This window comes from Heterocephalus glaber, unplaced genomic scaffold (genome assembly GCF_053883595.1).
Source record: "Heterocephalus glaber isolate CG9 unplaced genomic scaffold, H.glaber_assembly_v1.0 deba00001606, whole genome shotgun sequence".
Lineage (NCBI taxonomy): Eukaryota > Metazoa > Chordata > Mammalia > Rodentia > Bathyergidae > Heterocephalus > Heterocephalus glaber.
In genome coordinates, this window is record NW_028258377.1 from 28,847,653 (window position 1) to 28,867,838 (window position 20,186).

A 20,186-nucleotide genomic window follows, 5' to 3' on the forward strand; every position below is an offset into this window, starting at 1 on the left:
TTTTCTGGGAAAACTGGATGCCAGGCTTAACATGAAGAGAGTAAAGCAGGGCTGGGGATTTAGCTCAGTGGCACTGCACCTGCGTTGCAAGTGCAAGGTATAGAGTTCAATCCCTGGTACCAAAAAAAAAAAAAATAAATAGAGCAAAGCAAAACAAACCACACTCCTGTGTCCTTTCCGCTTCCCAGGTAAATCCCACAAGGAGTGGTGTTTCCGTCTGGGTGCCTGGGTACCAAATCAGAGCTAACAGCCTTGTCCACCAGCGTCTGCAGCGGCTTCCTGGAGCAGAGCAAGAGCACAGCCTTGCCACTGGGAGCACCGCTGCAGGCCCCCTAAAAACCCTTCTAAAAGCCGCACGGCCAAACCAGAGCGGGAAGCTGTACCCTGGCACCACAGATGACCGGGAAGAAACCAAACCACACAATGCTCCCAGAAAACTCTGGCTCCATGTGGTCTAAAGACTACGGTTCCTTCTGGGACTTCCACACTGTCACTCCTGAATGAGTAACTGTGACTCAAGTTAAGATTGATGGTTGGTTGCTGGATGTGGTGCTACACACCCACAACCCCAAGTACTCAGAAGATCGAGGCAGGGGGACTGTAATTTTAAGGGCAGGCTGGAGATGTAGCTCAGTGGTCAGGTGCCCCTAGGTTCAATCCCCAGTACTGGGGTAGGGTTAGGGTTAAGTCCTGGTGAAAACACAGATTTCATAATTATCTGAACAAATCTGCACCAGCCTGAGATGGTTTGTGAGGTGCAATTTCTGAATTCTAGTACATTCTGGTCAAGAAAATCTTCAAGGAGACAACTAAAGGTCTCAGACGGATTTGTCAAATTCATGATCAGCAACCCTGCTTGAAACCAGTACTACCTCCCAAAGCCACGCACGTCCGCCTCATCTGTCTCGATGGGTACAAAATGCACAGCCCAGCCCCAAACCATCACAGAAGCTTTTATTACACAAGGGGAGGCAGGGAAGGCCACAGACCCTGCACGGCAGCCTCGGCATGGGTGTGACCAGGGAGGCAGAGGGTGCTGGGGACCCTGCTGGGGCTGTCACCCAACTCGCTCCTTAGGGAGAGGCTTCTGCGGGCAGCGTGTGTGGCTCAGAGGTCAGCCGTGAAAAGTGAGCTTCCTCCTGGACTAAGGGTAAGAGCTGCACAGACACCGCTGGAACGTAGAAACCAGAGGAGGCTCACGACACGAGAAGCACACTTCACGGAGATTATAAATAGGAGCAGAGAGGCGGCACTAGGCTCTACGGGGCAGCCGTTCCTCTACAGAAGATGCTTTTGAAAGTTAAACACTGGCAGGGCCTTCCCCCTTGCGAACAGCAAGCAGTACACAATTTCTTTTAAAACTTGTTATCTTTGTTATCTATTATTATTTGGATTTTGAACAAAATTGATGGAGTAGGAGCCAGTGGAGGAATCTTGTTTGATCTGGAAATTTTCTGTGGAGAGCCCAAAAGGTCGGAGAACCAAGTTCCCAAGATCTTTTAGTTTACCTGCAGAGTAAAAGCAAAAACTCAAATGAACACAGGGTGAACAGAAGCAAGAAGATACCAACTGATCTGTGTTCCTGTCTGATTACAGAATAGGAAAAGTAACCCTCTGCACTCAGAGAGCCCGCCTTTAGTAATACAAAACCTACGAGGGGCCTTTGCAGGTGCTGCTCCCCACTCTGCAGTGCCGTCTCCTGAGCCTGTGCCAGTGCGTGTGAGTGACGAGTGCTACTGGCCCCTCCGGTGACACCAAAGCCTCCTGACACACCGGCCAGAACCAGCACAGCACACAGAGGCTGCTGCTGCTGCTGGGAGCTGAGGTGATGGGGCCCCGCTGAGCCTTGCTAGCCTGGCTGAGACCAGAGCGCCCCCAAACAAGTCTGTTCTCCAGGAAACATCAGCAGCCACAGGCTAAATTCAACCTAACTTAGCAAATTTCTACTGAGCCCGGATCCAAACTCAAGAGCCTTCTGCCTTTCTAAGCAGATCCTCAGCATCCACATGCACTTAGCATTTCTCCGTAAGTGGGATCATGTGTGTCTGCACAGTGCCACTAACCTGAATGGCCCAGGGCTCCCTTCCCAAGTCCCAGGCTTAACTTGTCACTTGGGTGACCTCATGTCCTACAGTCAAAACTGAGAGACATGGTTATAACCAAGGATTCTTTCTTTCTTTTTTGTGGTACTGGGGATTGAACTCAGGACCTTGAGCTTCTGAGGCAGGTGGCAGCACCACTGAGCTAAATCCCCGGCCCAAATCAAGGATTCTTATCCTGCTTTAAGACATAAGTTTGTACGTTGAAAGTTGGGATTTCAAGCTGTGTATGGTAGCCCACGTCTATAAATCCCTACACTGAGGTAGGAGGACCACAAGTTCAAGTCCAGCCTGGACAACTTAGTGAGGCTCTATGTCAAAAAAAGCGCTATAGTTTTCAGAATATTTTAGAGATTTGTAGGGATTTGGGAGGCAGTGGGATGGACTATTCTGACTATTCCAGGCAGTTTTGGCTAGGATGAGTAAATAGGAAGTTTCGACCCCTTCTAATCTGTCTTAATTTATTTTTGCAGGTCTGCTTCCCCTGGAGGTGAGAATAGGGTTAGATGGGAAGAGACCCCCTAAACCTCAGAGGTACAGGCTGCTTCCACCTTCTGTTTTTGGTTTTGTAAGTGGTACTGGGAACGGAACCCAGGCAAGACCTTCACAGTGAGCCAGTGGCATCTCCAGCCCTTTCTGTTTTTATTTTGGGATGGGTCTCCTAGGTTCCCAGGCTGGGCTCAAACTTTGGATCCTCCTGCCCCAGTCTCCCAGAGCGCTGGGACTGCAGGGATGAGCCACCATGCCCAGCTCCACCTTCCTTTCCTGTTAGCAGCTTCTGTCACTCTGAGCCCCCAAACTGGGGATCGAACTGGGGACCTTGCGCTTTCGAGGAAGGCGGCGGAACCACTGAGCTAAATCTCCGGCCCTGGCCAACTCATTTGTGGAGAAAGCGCCAGGCCCTGGGACAGCCCTGGAGCACACAGGCTCAGCACTGCTGCTCTCGAAGCATCACTGGCCTGGCCTTGGGTGTCTGCAGACAAGGGCAGCACAGAGACCAGGAGCACAGCCTCAGTGGATGGACAGATGGACGAACGGATGACTGGGCAGGGAAGCACAGCACGCAGAGCTGAGCCAGGAGCCCTCAGGAAGCCTGTCAACAACACAGACCCAGCACTCTGCCCTGGGGCTGGCAAAAGAGAACAGGGAGGAAACAATCATTTAAAGTAATCCAAGTGAGACTGAGTCTCAGGAACCACTTACATCAGACTCCCAAGGTGGAGAGCTCTACCTCCAAGAAGCCGCTATTCAAGGGCCCCAGGCCACAATTCACAACTGTAAGCAGTTTAAAGTACAATCTGCAAATTTTATTTGGTGTCTGTTATAGTGAGGCCCCGGTATCTAAAACAAAAGCAGTTCAGGGGTGTTGAGATGTCCACAGCCTTGTGGGGAGAAAGACACAAGAGCCATGCATGCCCTAGGAGGTGCTTGCAGATCCCCACCGTGTGGAAACCCTTCCTAGAGAGGCCGCAAGTTGTGCAGCTGTGAGCACTGAAGAGCGGCGAGCTAGTCCAGGACAATGGCACAGTGGGGTGTTGTCCCCAGGATCTGTATTAAAGGGACACTTCTTATTGGGTGTGGTGGGGAAGTTCTGTAATCCCAGCACTCTGTGAGGCTGATTCGGAACTGAACTTCGAGCTCAGCCCTGGCAACTCAGCAAGACCCTGTCGTAAAATAAAGAGCCGGAGATGTGCAAAGGCCCTGGGTTCAGTTCCCAGTTATCCCGCTCTGTCCCCCTTATCCCTCAAGAACAGGGATGAGTGGGTGCAAGTGAACAAAGATTCTTCCAAGCGAAGAGGGCATGCATTCAAACAACAGACAGAGGGAGAGCTTTCCTCCCTAGGTCCGTCCTTTGTGTTACTGGCGGAAGGAGCCGTCTGCACAAGGAGCCTTTCTTTGAACTCAGCCTGGATGACTCTCCAGTGTGGGTCATGAAAGTGAGCTTTTTCAAATGCAGAGGACCTAGTGGCTGCAGTCCAGAATCTATTGGCAGGTACACACTGAGCTCCCCCTCCTATGGGCCACCTGGACATGGCAGGGACGGACCAGGACTCCCATGAACGCAGGCTCTGATGGCTTTGCTGAAACTGCAGTGGAAGAGTTTTCCTCCCTACCCTAACCTTCCTTCCACAAGGGGGCTGACAGCTCTCCGGCCTCCTCTCATTCTAGCCTTATTTCCCCTCACAGGTGCTTCCCTCAATAAACCTCCTGTCCTTCTGCAGTGGCTTGTTTTGTGGACAACCCAGACTTAACACACATGGTATCATTCTCCCTTCAAATGCAGCATCACTGGCTGCACACATTCCACAACTTTTGTTTCCAGAACAGAAGACACAACAGGAAGTTCAGATTACTAAATGAGATGATGTACACAAAGTGGCCGGCAGGTAGCAGGATCTAATAGGGACAATGACTAACCAGTCTCCACAGGAGAGAAGACCTGAGATCAACTGACTTGAGCTAATTCCCCACAGCGTACTCAGTACATGTGAGGCTCTGCCTTGTGTGGGGGGATGAAAGACACATGACACAGTGTACATAGCCAAGCCACTTTAGAATGTGAATGGAAGAGAACACACACACAAGAGCAAGTTCATATGAGATATTAAATGCTACGGCAGATGGCCTGAGTAGGGAGGGAAGAGAGAACTGCAATCTTGTGCAATCTCTGTGGAAGAACTGAATTTGAAACAGGCAGCAAAGGACAGGGAGGACTGCAACCACCTGACAGGGAGGGGTGGACAGGTAGGAAGGAGGGCATATCCTACTGCTCTCCTGAGCCAGGCCAGGGGCCTATGGCTCTCATGCCACAGGAGGCCACTGAGGTCTTGAGAACTGAGCTTTCAGAGGGAATAATCTACGGCAATGTGAAGAATGGATCAGAAAGGGAGAGCCCAGGGTGCCTCTGGCAGTTGCAAAATTAGCATAGCATTATGGACAAGGCCATTTATTCAGTGAACAAACATTTTCATAATGCTGCATGAAGAACCCCTGAAACCACCACGGCCAGTGGATCACGAACACAGCCAAACAGTATGCTGTGAAAAACTCACCTTTTGCCTTTTGTCATTATGGCAGCAAATAAGCAGCAACTTTTGGTGGAGATCAGCAATTCTCCTGCCTCTCGTTCAGAGTCAGGCTAGGTGCTCAGAGACTGAAGCAGCTTTCATCTACTCCAAACAGGACCCTCTAGCAAAGTAGCTGATCCACTACACTTTCCACCAGCTGCCAAATCTGATGCCTTCCCTGTCTGGACAATGATCTCTGGGCTTCCTTGTTTTCTCTAATAGCAAACCTGGCACCTTCACTCAGCTGCATGCACCAGCATGTCTCTCACTGCTAGCACCCTACCCACTGGACTAGGGAGAGAGACCAGCCCCGAACCGCTTGTGCTCAGACAAGACTGTTTGGAGCTGGAGACCAGTGCTCCCCATCGGATCCAGGTCTGATCAGTATTAATTTCTTTGCCTCCAGGCAACACTGTATCACAGTAACCCAACAGACCCGTTTCGCATAATTTCTTTGGAGACACCAACTGCACAAGGCGGTTTACCCTGAGGATAACTAGGAATGCCATTTGTTTTTGTCTCCTTAAGAGCACAGAGTTTCAGCACAATGGCACAGCCCCTTTGGGACCTTCTCTACTTAGAAGAACCAAAGTGCATACAATGGAACCCTAATACTGAGTTTCCTCTAATGAGGCAGGAAATACGCCATGCAGCTAACTGTCGCTTTCCTCTGAGCGAAGGCAAATTAAACGAACACAAAGCACGAAGATAAAACTCCTGCCCAATTCAATTTCTTTTTTTTAGTTCTGGGATGAAAGTAGAGGCTGACATAAGCCTTTCCAAGAACTGTCAAAGGAGGAAGAGTGAAATAAATGGGGCACTGAGAGCGTATTGATATTTCCTAATGGGAGAACAAAGGCAGCGAATATAAGGAACTGTTTCAGAGACCCTAATGTGGCCACAGCATGAAATCTTGCCAAGTACACAGTGTGCAGTGAAGAATGCTAGGCAGGGCGGCATGAAGAGAAGAGAGAGCAAGCAAGTGAGCGAGACAGGACTGCATTTTCCTGCCCACGTGTGGCTGAAGCCTTTAAGAGGGATGGTGACAGTTCAGTCTGTCTTATGACTCTCAGAAAGGGGGTGATGTCAGGACCCCCTCCTACGTGCAGAGCAGAGAAAAACACCAGGCAGCAGTACAGCTGTAAGAATGCGCTGGATCTTGCAAGGACAGAGGACAGGCCATTTCACCCACCCAGCTCCCACAGCTCCACATGTAGTCCTTGAATGTGGTGCTCATGTCAGCCGGTTAAAAAATTGCTTCTCTTCCTTTTCTTTTCTTTCTAGCAGTGCTGGGGATGGAGGCCAAGATCTCCAGGGCACATGCTAGGAAGTGCTCCACCACCGAGTTGTATGCCCAGCCCCAAGATGACGCCCTTATGTTTATGAATATGCCTGTATCAGGCTGCTGGTGGTCAGGAATGATCCAAGCAACTTTGGGAATTGAGGGATTAGGAATACATTCCAAGAAGGTGGAAGGAGGCGGCGGCATGCGCGGAAAATCTGGACTGGGTTAAGAACAGGTCCCACCTGTATGCCTGACTGGTTCAAGCAGGGAAGCAGCAACAGGTGCTAGTGCAAGGAGGGTAGGAGTATGTGGCAATGCCCTGCCCGGTGTCTGTGGCATCTCTGGAGGAGGCCAAAGCCACGGAGAGAGGAAACTTTGTCTCCTGAGCATGCGGAGTGACAATGACAGATGGGAGTTCTGATTCCATCTGGAACTGAGAGTGGGGAAGAAGATGGATTTAGCAACAGCTCCTTTATGGTGTGTATTTATTTATTGATTTATTGGTTTTTGAGACAAGGTCTCTCTATGTGATCCAGGCTGGTCTTGAATTGACTTGTATCCCAGGGTGGCCTTGAATTCATGGCGATCCTCCTGCCTCAGCCTCCTAAGTGCTGGGATTACAGGCATGCACCACCATGCCTAGTCCTTTATGGTTTTAGATTGCTCCAAAAAATGGACCATGGGCTGGGGATTTAGCTCAGTGGTTCCGGCGCCTGCCTCAAAAGTGCAAGGTCCTGAGTTCAATCTCCGGTACCAAAAAAAACCCCAAAACATACACACACGTGCGCACACACACACACACACACACACACACACACACACACACACACACACAGAGGACCAAAAGGGCTGGGGAATTAGCTCAGTGGTTCTGCTGCCTGCCTTGCAGGCACAAGGACCAGAGTTAGATCCCCAGTACCAATAAATAAATAAATACATACATACATACATACATACATAAATGGACCTAAAGCTGGGTGTGGTGTCTCCCCTCTGTAATCCTAGCACTCAGAAGGTTGAGGCAGGAGGATCACCATGAATCCGAGGTCAGCCTGAACATAGGAGTCTGACTTCAAGGCCAGCCTGGACTACATATCGAGATCCTCTCACTCACTCACAAACATCTTAGAGACCAACGCCTGAGAGAAAAATCATTAAGTCCATTATGGCCATTCACAAAGTGAACTCAGCATGAAATTCAGTTCAGTTACATGTTTCTTCTCTTTTTAGTGTTTTGCTAAAATAAAGCATCATTAAGTGAAATAGTTAAGACAATGCTCTTTTCCCCCTTCTTTGATGAAAATTACTCTTAAATAATTTTTCTGCTCAAACATGGTGTCAAGTTTAATTAGATATGTAAATCAGGAAAAAAACCTTTTTTAGAAAAACTGGGCAAGGCTCCAGAAATAGCCTGAATGTAAGCAGTTCTCTCTGGAGTCTTGAGGCGACCTGGCAGGGCCAGGAGGCTCTAGACAGTCTAGGTTAGCAGCTTCTGCTCAGTCAACTCTGCTGGAAGGATTCTTTGGGAAATTTGTCTTCCTTCTCTGCATACTGGTGCCAAAGCATAAATGACAAGGGTCAATGTATTTTAATTGATTTTTCCTTTGGGCCCATGTGATTGTAATACACTGAATATAATTCATTTAACATAGATTTAGAAAAGCTGGGCGTGGTGACACACACCTGTGATCCCAGCACTTGGGAGGCTGAGGCAGGAGAATCACTACAAATTTGAGGCCAGCCTGGCTTACATAGTGAATTCAAGGCCATTGTGAACTACATAGTCCTGTCTCAAACAAGACTAAACAAAACAAAAGCAGGAAAATATCAGGCAGCTTAAACAGAGTCTGTTATGTCTCTGTCCTGGAACCTCACTCCTCCTCAAGCAGCCTGTTTATGAGAGGGTTTCTGACTCTAACTATGAAATGCTTTGGCAGATAAACAAGAGAATTAAGTAACTGGTCAAATGAATCCACTTCTCCTATTCTCTTTGTCCCCTCTTACTATTTACTCCTATTTCTGGCCTCTGATGTCTTCTCAAACACTAAGGGGAACCTCAGTGCCATTTTTGTTTTTGTTTTTTTTCGGTACCGGAGATCGAACTCAGGTTCTTGCGCTTGCGAGGCGGTGGACCCACTGAGCTAATTCCCCAGCATCAGTGCCATTTTTGAAACAGAAATGCCCTCAATTCTGATGCCATCAGCTCTGTTGACCGAATCTGAGTACAGTACACTTACAACCTTAGGGTTACTCCGTGCAGACACGCAACTGTTTTATGAAATTGTTGGAAACAGAGTTTGGTGCTACTCCAGCTTGGGAACTGTGTTTGTTTGGGTTTTTTTTTGCGGTACCGGGGATTGAACGCACACCTTGAGAGTGCAAGGCAGGCACAGCACCACTCAGCTAAATCCCCGGGCCTATGTTTGCATTCTTTTGGGTTTTTTTTTGGTACCGGGGATCGAACTCGGGTCCTCAGCTTGTGAGGCAGGAACCAGAACCACTCAGCTAAATCCCAAGCCCTATGTTTGCATTCTTTAAAGTAAGAAAAAATTTCTAGGAAAGACAATGGAAATTTGGTTTCTGAAAAAGCTGATACCCTCTCTAAATCACACTGCTCTATTTTTTTTTTTTTTTGGTACTGGGGATTGAACTCAGGTCCTTGTGCTTGTACAGCAGGCAGCGAAACCACGGAGCTAAATCCCCAGCCCTTCACTGCTCTTTCTAGAGAAAAATGGTTAAAAAAACAGTCACTGGCCCCCAGTACTGCCACACACAGCAAAGGAAGGGTCTCAAAACTATCTGAACTGGGCCTGGGATCTAGCTCAGTGGCACTGTGCCTGCCTCGAAAGCACAAGGTCCTGAGTTCAATCCCTGGTACCAAAAATAGACGAACAAGTATTTGAAGTCTTGTGTTCTCTTCTAGTAAGTAAAAGCACTAAGGCCTCCACGCTGGTTTCTGAAGTGTTTATGGTCAAGCGAAAGTAAGGAGAGCAAACTTACCTAACATCTCTTCTTTTAGCCTTTCATTACGTTCTTCAATTTGCTTAGGCAATCGCTGAGGGAAAAGCAGAAACAAGGATTGGTGAAAAATTCTTTGTCTTCATTTTGATTTTTTGTTTGTTTGTTTTTTTGAGGCAGGGTCTCCCTTTGTAGTTCAGGCTGGCCCTGAACTCACTTTGTAGCCCAGGCTGGCCTAGAACTCCCAGTGATCCTCCCACCTCAGGCTCCCGAGTGCTGGGATTACAGGCCTGTGCCACCACGCCTGGCTTATTTTTAATTTTTGAAATATTTAAAAGCTAATGTACAAGGGGGCTAAGGGGGGAAATGGGATAAAATAAAATTTATTAAAAAATAAACAAAATAAAGACCTCAAAAAACCCCAAAGAAACTTAATGTACAAAGATTAGCTTGGGTACATATGTATGATTCCATTAAAGGGAAAAACAAACACTGGTGCCTCGGTTCACCAACTTAATTCTTTCCATGATTCTGGTCACAAACTGTTCGCCATGAACTGCTTCCTCTCTGCGATGCCTGTCTGCTATGCCACCCTACCTTGGAGCCAGCTGACTATGGATGAAACCTCTATAAAGTGTTAAGGCAATCTGTGAACTCCAAAAGGCTTGGGTGGCTCCACCCCTATGGCACTGCCTGTGGTTGTGGCTTCCATGGCTTCTCTCTTGGGCCAGCTCTGCTCCCTCCTTGCAGTTTTCCTCAGAAGATCCACGTTCCTGGCTTCTCCAAACTTCTGGGGTCTCCACTGCACCTTCGGCTTCACACTCACAGCTTCACACACTGTCCTCTCAGGGGCACACTGCCTGGACTCCTAGGTCTTCTTCTGAAACCTGGGTGGAAGCCTTCCTGACTCCACAACTCTTGCATTCTGCATGTGCCTAAAACCAGCATCAGGTGGACGACGTCAAGGTCTGCCACCCACTGGAGCAGTAGCCAGGCTTCCTTCTCTCTTGGGGCTGTAGGGGTTGAGTGCCTATGAATCAAATCTGGTGGAATAACCTCTCTAGGCTGCTGCCACTCTGGAACATGGTGCTCTGGGGCTCTCTTCACAAAGCAGTCATTCACCTTTGCAACTCCAAGGCTGTAAATGTTGGAGTCCTACTGGTTCCTGTTATGTCCGCAGGCCATCATTTCTGTTGTCTTCTTTTGAAATACTTGGCTTTTTCTTGCTGGTCTTTTCAGGAACCAACTTCTCCTCTGTTCCATCTTTGTAGGCACAATTTTACTAAAGCTTCCTTTCTGGCCAAATTCACAGCATTTTAAATCATTCTGCTGGGCTCTTTGGTCTTGACTCTCAATATAAATCTGGCTAACAGCTCCCAACAGTAGCCATGCCACCACCTCAACATTATACTGCCTTGAAATTTCTTCTACAAGATTAATTAGTCCACCTTTAATCTCAGTGTCAGGCAAAGTCCCTGGACATGAGAAAAATGCAGATACTTTCTGCCAGGTCATAACACAACACTGTCTGGAGTCCAGCAGCCAATGCAGTCCTTCTTCCCAGCAGAAACTTCTCAACCCTGGTGTTTACTGGCAGGATTTTTGCTGTTGTTCTTGTTGTTCTGAGGATCCAACTTGGGACCTTGTGCTTGTGCTTGCGAGGCAGGCAGCCTGCGGCACTGAGCTAAATCCCCAGCCCTGGCAGGATTTTTATCAGCTTTCTGGGCTTCTTAGCTCTGACCAGAATCGTCCATCAAGAACAGCCTAAGGTGCCGGGCGTGGTGGCACATGCCTGTAATCTCAGCACTGGGGAGGCTGAGACAAGAGGATCATTGTGAGTTTGAGGCCAACCTGGACTGCACAGTGAGTTCAAGGCCAGCCTGGACTACATAGTGAGACCCTGTCTCGAAAACAAAAAACAAACAGGCTGGGGATTTAGCTCAGTGGTTCTGTCTCCTGCTTCACAAGCACAAGGTCCAGAGTTCAATCCCTGGAACAAAAAAAAAAAAAAAAAAGACCAGCCTAAGGTGTTAGACCTCTGTCTTTTCAGCCCGCATCTCCAAACCTTTGCTAACCCTTCCCCTTCCCACAAGCCAGTCAAAAAGGCTCCTAAACCACATGGTCAGGTATAGTCACAGCAACAACCTCACTTCTGTGGTACCAAATTCTGTCCTAGTTACTTTTCTCGTTGTTGAGACAAAATACTCAATATCCAAAGTTAAGGGAGGAAAGGTTTATTTGGTTCAGTTTGTAATGGTTTCAGTTCATAGTCGGCTGGCAACAAGGCAGAGTGGCATGGCAGAGAGGCATTGCAGAGGAGAAACAGTTCATGATGGGCAGAAGGCAGAAAAGCAAGCAAGAGGGCAAGACAAGCCTCTTTCTGTCCCTCACACTGTATCCAGGCTACTGAGATTAGGATGGTGCCAAACCAATCAGTGCACTGATTTAGTGATCACCCACCCTTATTTCTCAAACCCTTAATCCTAGCATTGCACCATGAATCAATCACATGCTCTAGATTCAGCCACCTCTGAGAAAGCCCCACCTATAAATGCATAAGGCTTTGGAGGGACATCTAAACACAAGCCATATAAACCATTATGTTTTGGTAAAAACATAAATATTTCACTGTAGCACATAATTTTGCATATATGTTGCTTTATGAATTAGAGTTAATCAAAAAGTGGTGATAAAAGTCAAAATAGGGCCAGGGATTTAGCTCAGTGGTTCCACCGCCTGCCTTGCAAGCTAAGGACCTGAGTTCAATCCCCGGTACCAAAAAAACAAAACAAAACAAAATAAAAGTCAAAATATAGCCGGGGATTTAGCTCAGTGGTTCTGGCGTCTGCCTCGAAAGCTCAAGGTCCTGAGTTCAATCTCTGGTACCAAAAAAAACAACAAAAAAAAGAAGTCAAAATATAGCTAGGTGTGATGGTATATGCCTGCAATTCCAGTACTCTGGGAGGCTGAGGCAGGAGGATCACAAATTAAAATTTAGTTTGGACAACTTAGTGGCTCAGCAAAATCCTGACTCAAAATAATAAGTAAAAGGGCCGGGGATGTAGCTCAGTGTGAAGGCCTTGGGTTCAATTCTCAGCATTGCAAAATAAGTGAATAGATAAGTATAAATGTGGAGGTTATTTTTAAATGGGTGAGGAATCAATGATATTTAGTTAATTTATACCTGAGATAAAAATAAGTATGAGCTTTAGAAGCAAAAAGATTGTCAGTGCCAAAGACAAGAACGACAGGCATTGTAAGCAAGGTCAGGCTTAGGATGTGTTCAGCTGGAAATGTGCAGAGCACATGATGACAGGACAGAAGAGTGCTGCCTGACTGAGGGAAAGGATGGGCAGAAAGCGGAAGAAACGCACCGCCTATAATGCAACGAATCACTCTGACCCAATCTCTGTAACTACAGTGGATACGACTTCCTCAGCAACGGTGAAAGGCACTTCCGGTCCCTCCTGGAGGGTTATGGTGACACCTGCCGCCCTCAGAATGTCTGTTAACTCGCACATGGTCACGGTGCGCTTATGGCCAACACTTCAAAGACTGAGCTCCCATACATTTTGCTAAGCTTAAATGTGGAATTTAGTTGTGTCCCAAAGGATTATTTAAGATTCACTATCAGAGTATAAGAAAAACATTTAAAAAATATAGGTTTTACCGTGCAAGCTTCTCTTGCTTGATGTACTGATGGATCCTTTTCTAGTACAGTTTTATAGTCTTCCAGGGCTTCATCTAGTTTGTCTGTTTTCTCATACAACTCTGCTCTCCTCAATATTGCCCGGATGTAGCTGGGGTTTAACTGGATTGCTACAAAAAGAGAAGAAATAATGATTTCACTAAAAGAAGAGGCCCATAAATCTTGGGCTGTATCAGGTTCATTCACCACCCGTCTTCCAAGGGTCAAAGCCTGTGCCTGTGGTTGCAGACTTTTCTCTGTACAGGGCAAAGGAGGGACTTTAAGATCTGTGGGCCAGACAGAGGCTCTGCTGCAATGACCCGAGCACTGCTGTACACAATGGCAAATACAGACCATCTGTCACCATGCAGGGGGCTGTGTTTCAATAAAACCTCACCTCTGGACACTGCAATTTGAGTTTCAAGTAACTTTTTTTTGGAGACAGGGTCTTGCCATGTAGTCTAGGCTAGCCTAGAACTCATTATGTAGCCCAGGCTGGTCTTGAATTCCCAGAGATCTTCCTGCCTCAGCCTCCCAAGTGCTGGGATTACAGGCATGCACTACCACACCTGGCTCAAATAATTTTCACATATCATGAAATATTATTTTTCTTTTTTTTTTTTTTTTGGTATCAGGGATCAAACTTGGGTCCTTGCGATAGCGCAGCAGGTGGCGAAACCACTGAGCTAAATCCCGGGCCCAGAAATACTATTTTTCTTTGGACTTAATTTCTAATCTTCAAAAATGTAAAAATCATTCTTTGCTTGTAGACTGTATAATAACAGGTGGCAGGCTGGATTTGGCTTATGGTTTTTTTTTTGGTACCAGGGATCAAACTCGGGCAGGTCCTTGAGCTTGCAAGGCAGCAGCAGAGCCACTGAGCTAAATCCCCAGCCCTGGCTTATGGTTTTAATTTGCCCAACTCTGGGCTGTGTTCCAAGTCCCGCTTTTTGTTTACTTATCTTTTACCCAGTTCAGTACAGGCCAGACACTGAGATTAAGTGCACAGTGGACAAATGAGACAGAGAAGTGTGCGGAGCTGAAGGAAACCAACTGGTGGCATTCTCTTTTCTAGGACTCAACTACCAAGGTTAGCTTTCTAGTTCACCTCTCACGGTTCCTTCACACTACTGCTTTGGTACCCTTTAGTCGGGGTGCAAAGGGCCTTTTCTTCCATTTAGAAATAACTGCCCTAATAATCCTTTGTTGGTTTTTTTTCCCTTTATTTAGAGATAGACTCTCGCTATGTAGCCTAGGCTGGCCTCAAACTCACAGCAATTCTCCTGCTTCAGCCTCCTGAGTGTTGAGATTACAGGTGTGTGGCACCAGGCCTGGCTACATTTGCTGGGTTTTAATTCAAGTATACTCTATTTCTTCCATTCTTTTCTAAGCCACTTCTTTTTCTTTTTTTTTTTTTTTGGTACCAGGGATCAAACTCGGGTCCTTGCGCTGGCGAGGCAGGCGGCGGAACCACTGAGCTAAATCCCCAGCCCTAGCCACTTCTCTTTCTATTAGATAGCAATGTGACCTGGCTCTAAAACATTCTTGTCTCTTCATATAATATGCCCTTAATTTTCTTTCAGTCATGCTTTTAGCAAAGTTATTAGTAGCTAATCTATGTATCTAATTAGTATGTGAGGGGTACTGTGATAAACAAGATGAAGTCCTTGTTCTAGTGAAGTTTTCTACTACTCTCATACAATGACAGCAGGCAGTCACAGAGGTAAATGATCTCACACAGTCAGAGTGTGGTGAGGAAAGAGAAAGTAACGTACATGTAAGTGAAGACAGTACTCAGAGAATATGAAGCAGGAGTATGCGAGAGGCCAGGCATTTGAAAGTTGAGAGGAATGGATGCATGTTGTTAAGCCAAATGTATGTTAGATAAAAGTGCTTTGTCACTGTGGACAGGACAAGACAGGTAAAGACATTCTAAATGTTAATCTGACAAAACTGGAAAATGGTAGTTTTATTTCTCTTAAAAACCCATCAAGTGGGCCAGGGATTTAGCTCAGTGGTTCCGCCACCTGCCTCGCAAGCGCAAGGACCCAAGTTCGATCCCTGGTACCAAAAAAAACCCCCCAAAACCCCAGCAAGTTCATAATATTAATACTGATAATGTAAGAAAAAATTTCTAAAACATTGGTTGGAGAGGGGTAGATGCATTTGATATACTAAATTGGGGAAAATTAGGGATTACTGCATCAGATGGTAGATCATATAAGTCATTTGTCCTTGAGTTGTGGACAAAAATAGTATGTATACATTCCAAGTTTCCAGAACTGAAAGAGGTGAAAAACCAGTAAAAAGCACAAAAGAAAACCACCAAGGAAGCATTAAATTAGCATAAAAGATACTAACAGAGACAGACATGAATATTCAATAAACTGGTTAAATTCCCAACTAATAAAATCCAAACTGAGTAAAAAAGTCAATTTCTGGGGCCGGGGATTTAGTTCAGTGGTTCTGGTGCCTGCCGCGCAAGCACAAGGTCCAGAGTTCAATTCTCGTTACCAAAAAAAAAAAAAAAAATCAATTTCTGATCTGAGATACTCACATTTGTATGATACAAAGGTTAAAAGGGTTTAAAGGTCATAGAAACTCTTTAGGTCACATAAATGGAGAGCAACATTTCTATTAGGCAAAAATAAGGATATTACAAGATATTTCACATGTAAGAGACTATGTGCCATTCACACGTCAGATTATTGTTCAGTATCTTGATGTGAGTTTTACTGTTGTAAACTGATATAGATACATACTTATTTCAAATTAGTGCATTTCAGGTACTTAAAATTCACTGAGTAATCCTTTAATTAAAGAGAATAGATGTAGCAAAAAAAGAAATAGCTTTGAATTGTTCTTCACATATTTACTAACATAGTAGAAACTGGCTGAACCATCCATTCAAACATATGCCTACTCTAAGATGATTACTGTATGGTCATCTGAGAATGCTGAACTATAAAGCCCAAGAGGAAGGATACACAAGTTCTTGGGCATCCCTGACCAAAAGCCCCTGTTGTCTGCGTAGCTGAAGTAATGCTCGTGAACATTAACAGGTAGCAAGAAAAAAAAAAGGTGTACCTTTGCTGCAGTCACCGATGGCCATCTCCTTCTTGTCCTAAAAGGAATGCAAACATTAATAATACTACCCTGGCTTTATCTTAGGGCTCAAAGGCCCACTGACATGATCATTAATAATTGCTCAGGGCTGGGGATTTAGCTCAGTGGTTCCGCCGCCTGCCCCGCAAGCACAAGGACCTGAGTTCATTCCCTAGTACCAACAAAACAAAACAAAACAAAAAAACCTAACCTAATAATGGCTCATGGAAAAAATAATTTGCTCATGGAAAAACAATGCTTTTCAAAGAAATCACATGAAAATATGCATAAAATCCAAAATCAATGACTCTGACCTAAAAGCCTCCTGGTAACAAATATTCTAGTAGCTTCTTTTCCTTGAAGACCGCTCTGACTTATTACATTTTTTAAGACCTGTTACATTAGAATGTGGACACTGAGAAAACTCTGTGAGCAATAAACAGAACAGCTGATATATGGAGACATAGATTAGTTACCCTCCTCTTTGGCTACTTGTTATACTACACATAATGTGGAATCTTCCAGAAAGCATACACATAGATGGTCCACCTACAGCCAGTACAGCATGTCATGTAGTCTCGGTTATGAACATCAACTTATCCACCGATGAGACAAAAATGCTAACAATTCACCAAATAAAATCTCTCCCTAACTGAACTTGCTGAGTGTGGAAACACAGCACAGTAGCAGGAACACTGGATGTCAGAAGAACTGGAATCTGGCTCGGCTCTGGCACTACCCACTGCTTACTGCTGGCCGTCCCAGCTCCCTTCTCGGGCCCAGTTTCTCACCTGAAATATGAACAGCTAGACTGAATGCTACATGAGAACTCTTCAGCTCTAAAATATCTGTTTATACAAATTAGAAGTTTTTTACATTATATAAAAATAAGTTTGTTCAAATAAATGTTCAATACTCCCATAAACTTATTGCAAATACTAAATATTTTGCAGAATATTTTAGAGCAAAGCCACTAAATTCTGTTTCAGGATTCAATCAAAAACAGTTCTGGTTTCAGGATGGTGAGGGACTACTTATTAAGTTTGAGGTATCTTTTAGGGTTATGGAAAAGTTCTGGAACTAGACAGTAGTGATGGTCGCCTAATACTGTGAAAGTTCTAGTTTTTTTTCTAATGGATTTTTCTATGTCTGTGATACATAATTAGTTACACTCATCTTGGTGAACTGGGACATTTACATGTGGTCTCACTACAATGTCCAGGCTGGCCTTGAACTTCCTGCTTTAGCCTCTTTAGTGCTGGGGAAACGTGGACGCATCAACAAGCATTTAATGTTACTGAATTGTGTGCCTTAAAATGGTTAGAGTGGTCAATTTTATGTTATGTGTATTTTATTTTATTTTTTGGTACCAGGGATTGAACTCGGGACTTCCCGCTTGCAAGGCAGGCGGCGGAACCACTGAGCTAAATCCCCACCCATGTTATGTGTATTTTAGTATAAAAACAAACCTCAAAAATTTCTAGGGTCATTGGGAGACACTAATTATTTGTCTTCCAATGTTCACCATACCAATTCACACATTAAAAGCTCTAAGAGTGCCGGGGATTTAGCTCAGTGGTTCTGCCGCCTGCCTTGCAAGTGCAAGGACCCGAGTTCGATCCCCGGTACAAAAAAAAAAAAAAAGAGCAGACTGAAAAGCTCTAAGAGGTCCTGTAGTAGAGGAATTTGTACAACTTTATTTGTCAGTATTTCTCCAAATTATCAGATTTCTGTATTATATATCTGAAGATATATAATTTCATAGTTTCTGAAACAGGAATAATAAACCTTAATAATTAACGTGTACACCTGTTGTAGTGGATCTTTTTATGCCCCTAAAAGCTACTACGGAGTTGTAGTGCATCTTTGCATCGGCTGGGCTCTTCAGGTAGAGGCCATTTCCCTGCAGAACTCTCTGTTGAGGGCTCACAGCACACTAACACCTCAGGGGACCCAGGTCCTGTCCGCGTGTACAGTGCTGGTCTCCAACAGGACCTTTATTATCCTTCCACAGTTTACTTGTATATATGTATAAATCTACATCAATCTATATAAAAGCGTACATAATACATGAGGACAGAAAAATCTATATATGTCAGGCAAGGCACATAATAAAGATAGTACTTTAAAAACATTTAAAGCTTCCTCCTCTTCTTTTTCCAGTACACTCTTTTTTTTTTTTTGGTACTGGGGATCAAACTCGGGTCCTTGTGCTTGCGCAGCAGATGGTTGAAACCATTGAGGTAAATCCCCAGCCTCTTCTTTCTTTTTCTTCCCAGTCTGGGGAATAAATCCAGGGACTCTGCACTGAGCTACATCCCCAGTCCTTTCAAATTTTTTAAAATTTTGAGACAGGGTCTCTAAGTTGCATGGGCTGGGCTTAACCTTGTGATCCTCCTGCCTCAGACTCCTGAGTTAGCTGGGATTACAGATATGCACCACTGCATTTGCCCTCCTTTCTGTTTTTATTTATTTTATTTTAGGTTTCTTCCCTGTACTTTATTTTTTTTTTTGGAATTGGGGATCGAACTCGGGTCCTTGTGCTTATACAGCAGGCGGTGAAGCCACTGAGCTAAATCCCTGGCCCCTTATTTTTGTTTTTTTGACAGGGTCTATGTAGTCCAGACTGGCCTTGAACTCGTGGTGATCCTCCTGCCTTAGCCTCCTGAGTGCTGGGATATACGTCACTACGCCCGGCACCTTTTCTGTTTCTAATACTCTATTCTTTTGGGGATTTGCCTGCTCTTACATAGCTAACTAGACCTAGAACTGGAACTGCTCTAACTCAGGTTTGCTTTTTCCATCCTCAAATATAAAATATAAAGTCTGGCCAGGGGCATTCAGTCAGGGATGTTGAGCATGCTAACCTATCTTTCTGAAACTGTACTTCAGTAGTTCACCCATCATGTTCTTGGGAAATACAGAACATGCTCCTTTAATTTTATAAAGGTACTAATCTTGGCAGCTTTCTAGTCTGTTAAGATCTTTAAGTATCAAAAGTGCAACATAAAAACCAAAAAGTCATACTGACAAATCTTTTGCATAGGAAACAACAGAGCAATGCTCTTTTGAACTCTCAAGTTCACAGACTAAAGACTACCATAACCATAAGTTTTCCTAACTCGAGAACTAGCTGCCAGGCACGGTGGAATACACTGAGCTCATGAGGAGGAGGCAAGAAGATCGCCAAGTTTGAGGCCAACCTGGGCTGCATAGTGAGACCCCAACTCAAGCAAATATCAGAAAAAGTCTGTAATGGATAGGCCAAGCCTGGAAGTATCGCTAACTTACACTACTGGGGAAATAAAGAACCCCAAACCCATAGGAGCCAAGTGTATGCTGTGCATTTTCTCTGTCAAAGAAGGTGCCCTCAATCACACTTTACAGCATCAGTGTCCAGTCTGGCAACTTGGCGAGATGAAGAAGCAGATGCGAAATTATTAGAATTTTTAAGCTATGTATAAAAACTGTTAAGATGTAAATTCTGATCACTGGTAGGATATTAATTAATAGATTAAAAAAGTTTTTTTTTTTTTGGTACCAGAGATAGAACTTGGGTCCTTGCACTTGCGGTGCAGGTGGTGGAACCACTGAGCTCAAAACCCCCAGCCCCAGCCCAGATTTTTTTTAAATTAAAAAAAATTTCTTTTTGCAGTGCTGAGAATTGAACCTAGGACCTTGTAGATGGGCTCAACCACTGAGCCGCAACCCCCACTCCCTTTTAAAATTTGGAGACAGGGTCCCATCCATGCCCAGGCCAGCCTCCCATTTGCAATCCTCTTGCCTCAGACTCCCAAGCCACTGCCCCCATGCCTGGCACAAATACAATCTAAAATAAACTTAAAATAATTGTTTCATTTTTCCTATTACAAAATGTTGGTCTATAAATTTTGTAAAATTATTTCTTCTTTCTTGCAACATCAAAAACTCCAAAAATACTTCACCTTGGAGACCAAATCCAGTTATATAAGTTCCAGTTAAAA

General features: G+C 45.0%; 1 protein-coding gene across 5 annotated transcripts in view; it reads right to left on the reverse strand.

Annotated features, from left to right (window-relative positions):
* Positions 1-937: 937 nt before the first annotated feature.
* The window catches only part of Ttc1 (tetratricopeptide repeat domain 1), a 49,989-nt gene continuing 30,740 nt past the window's right edge, over positions 938-20,186 (reverse strand). For 3 of the 5 annotated variants that reach the window (XM_021240363.1, XM_021240366.2, XM_021240371.2), the window contains exons 5-9: positions 16,186-16,222; positions 13,081-13,229; positions 9,453-9,507; positions 6,695-6,885; positions 938-1,508 (exon numbers count right to left, since the gene is read on the reverse strand). In XM_021240363.1, coding sequence (XP_021096022.1) covers positions 6,737-6,885; positions 9,453-9,507; positions 13,081-13,229; positions 16,186-16,222 — 390 coding nt within the window. In that variant the 3' untranslated portion in view covers positions 938-1,508; positions 6,695-6,736. The remainder of the gene's footprint in view (positions 1,509-6,694; positions 6,886-9,452; positions 9,508-13,080; positions 13,230-16,185; positions 16,223-20,186) is intronic. The other 2 variants (XM_004836466.3, XM_087194897.1) reach the window with 1 other exon arrangement.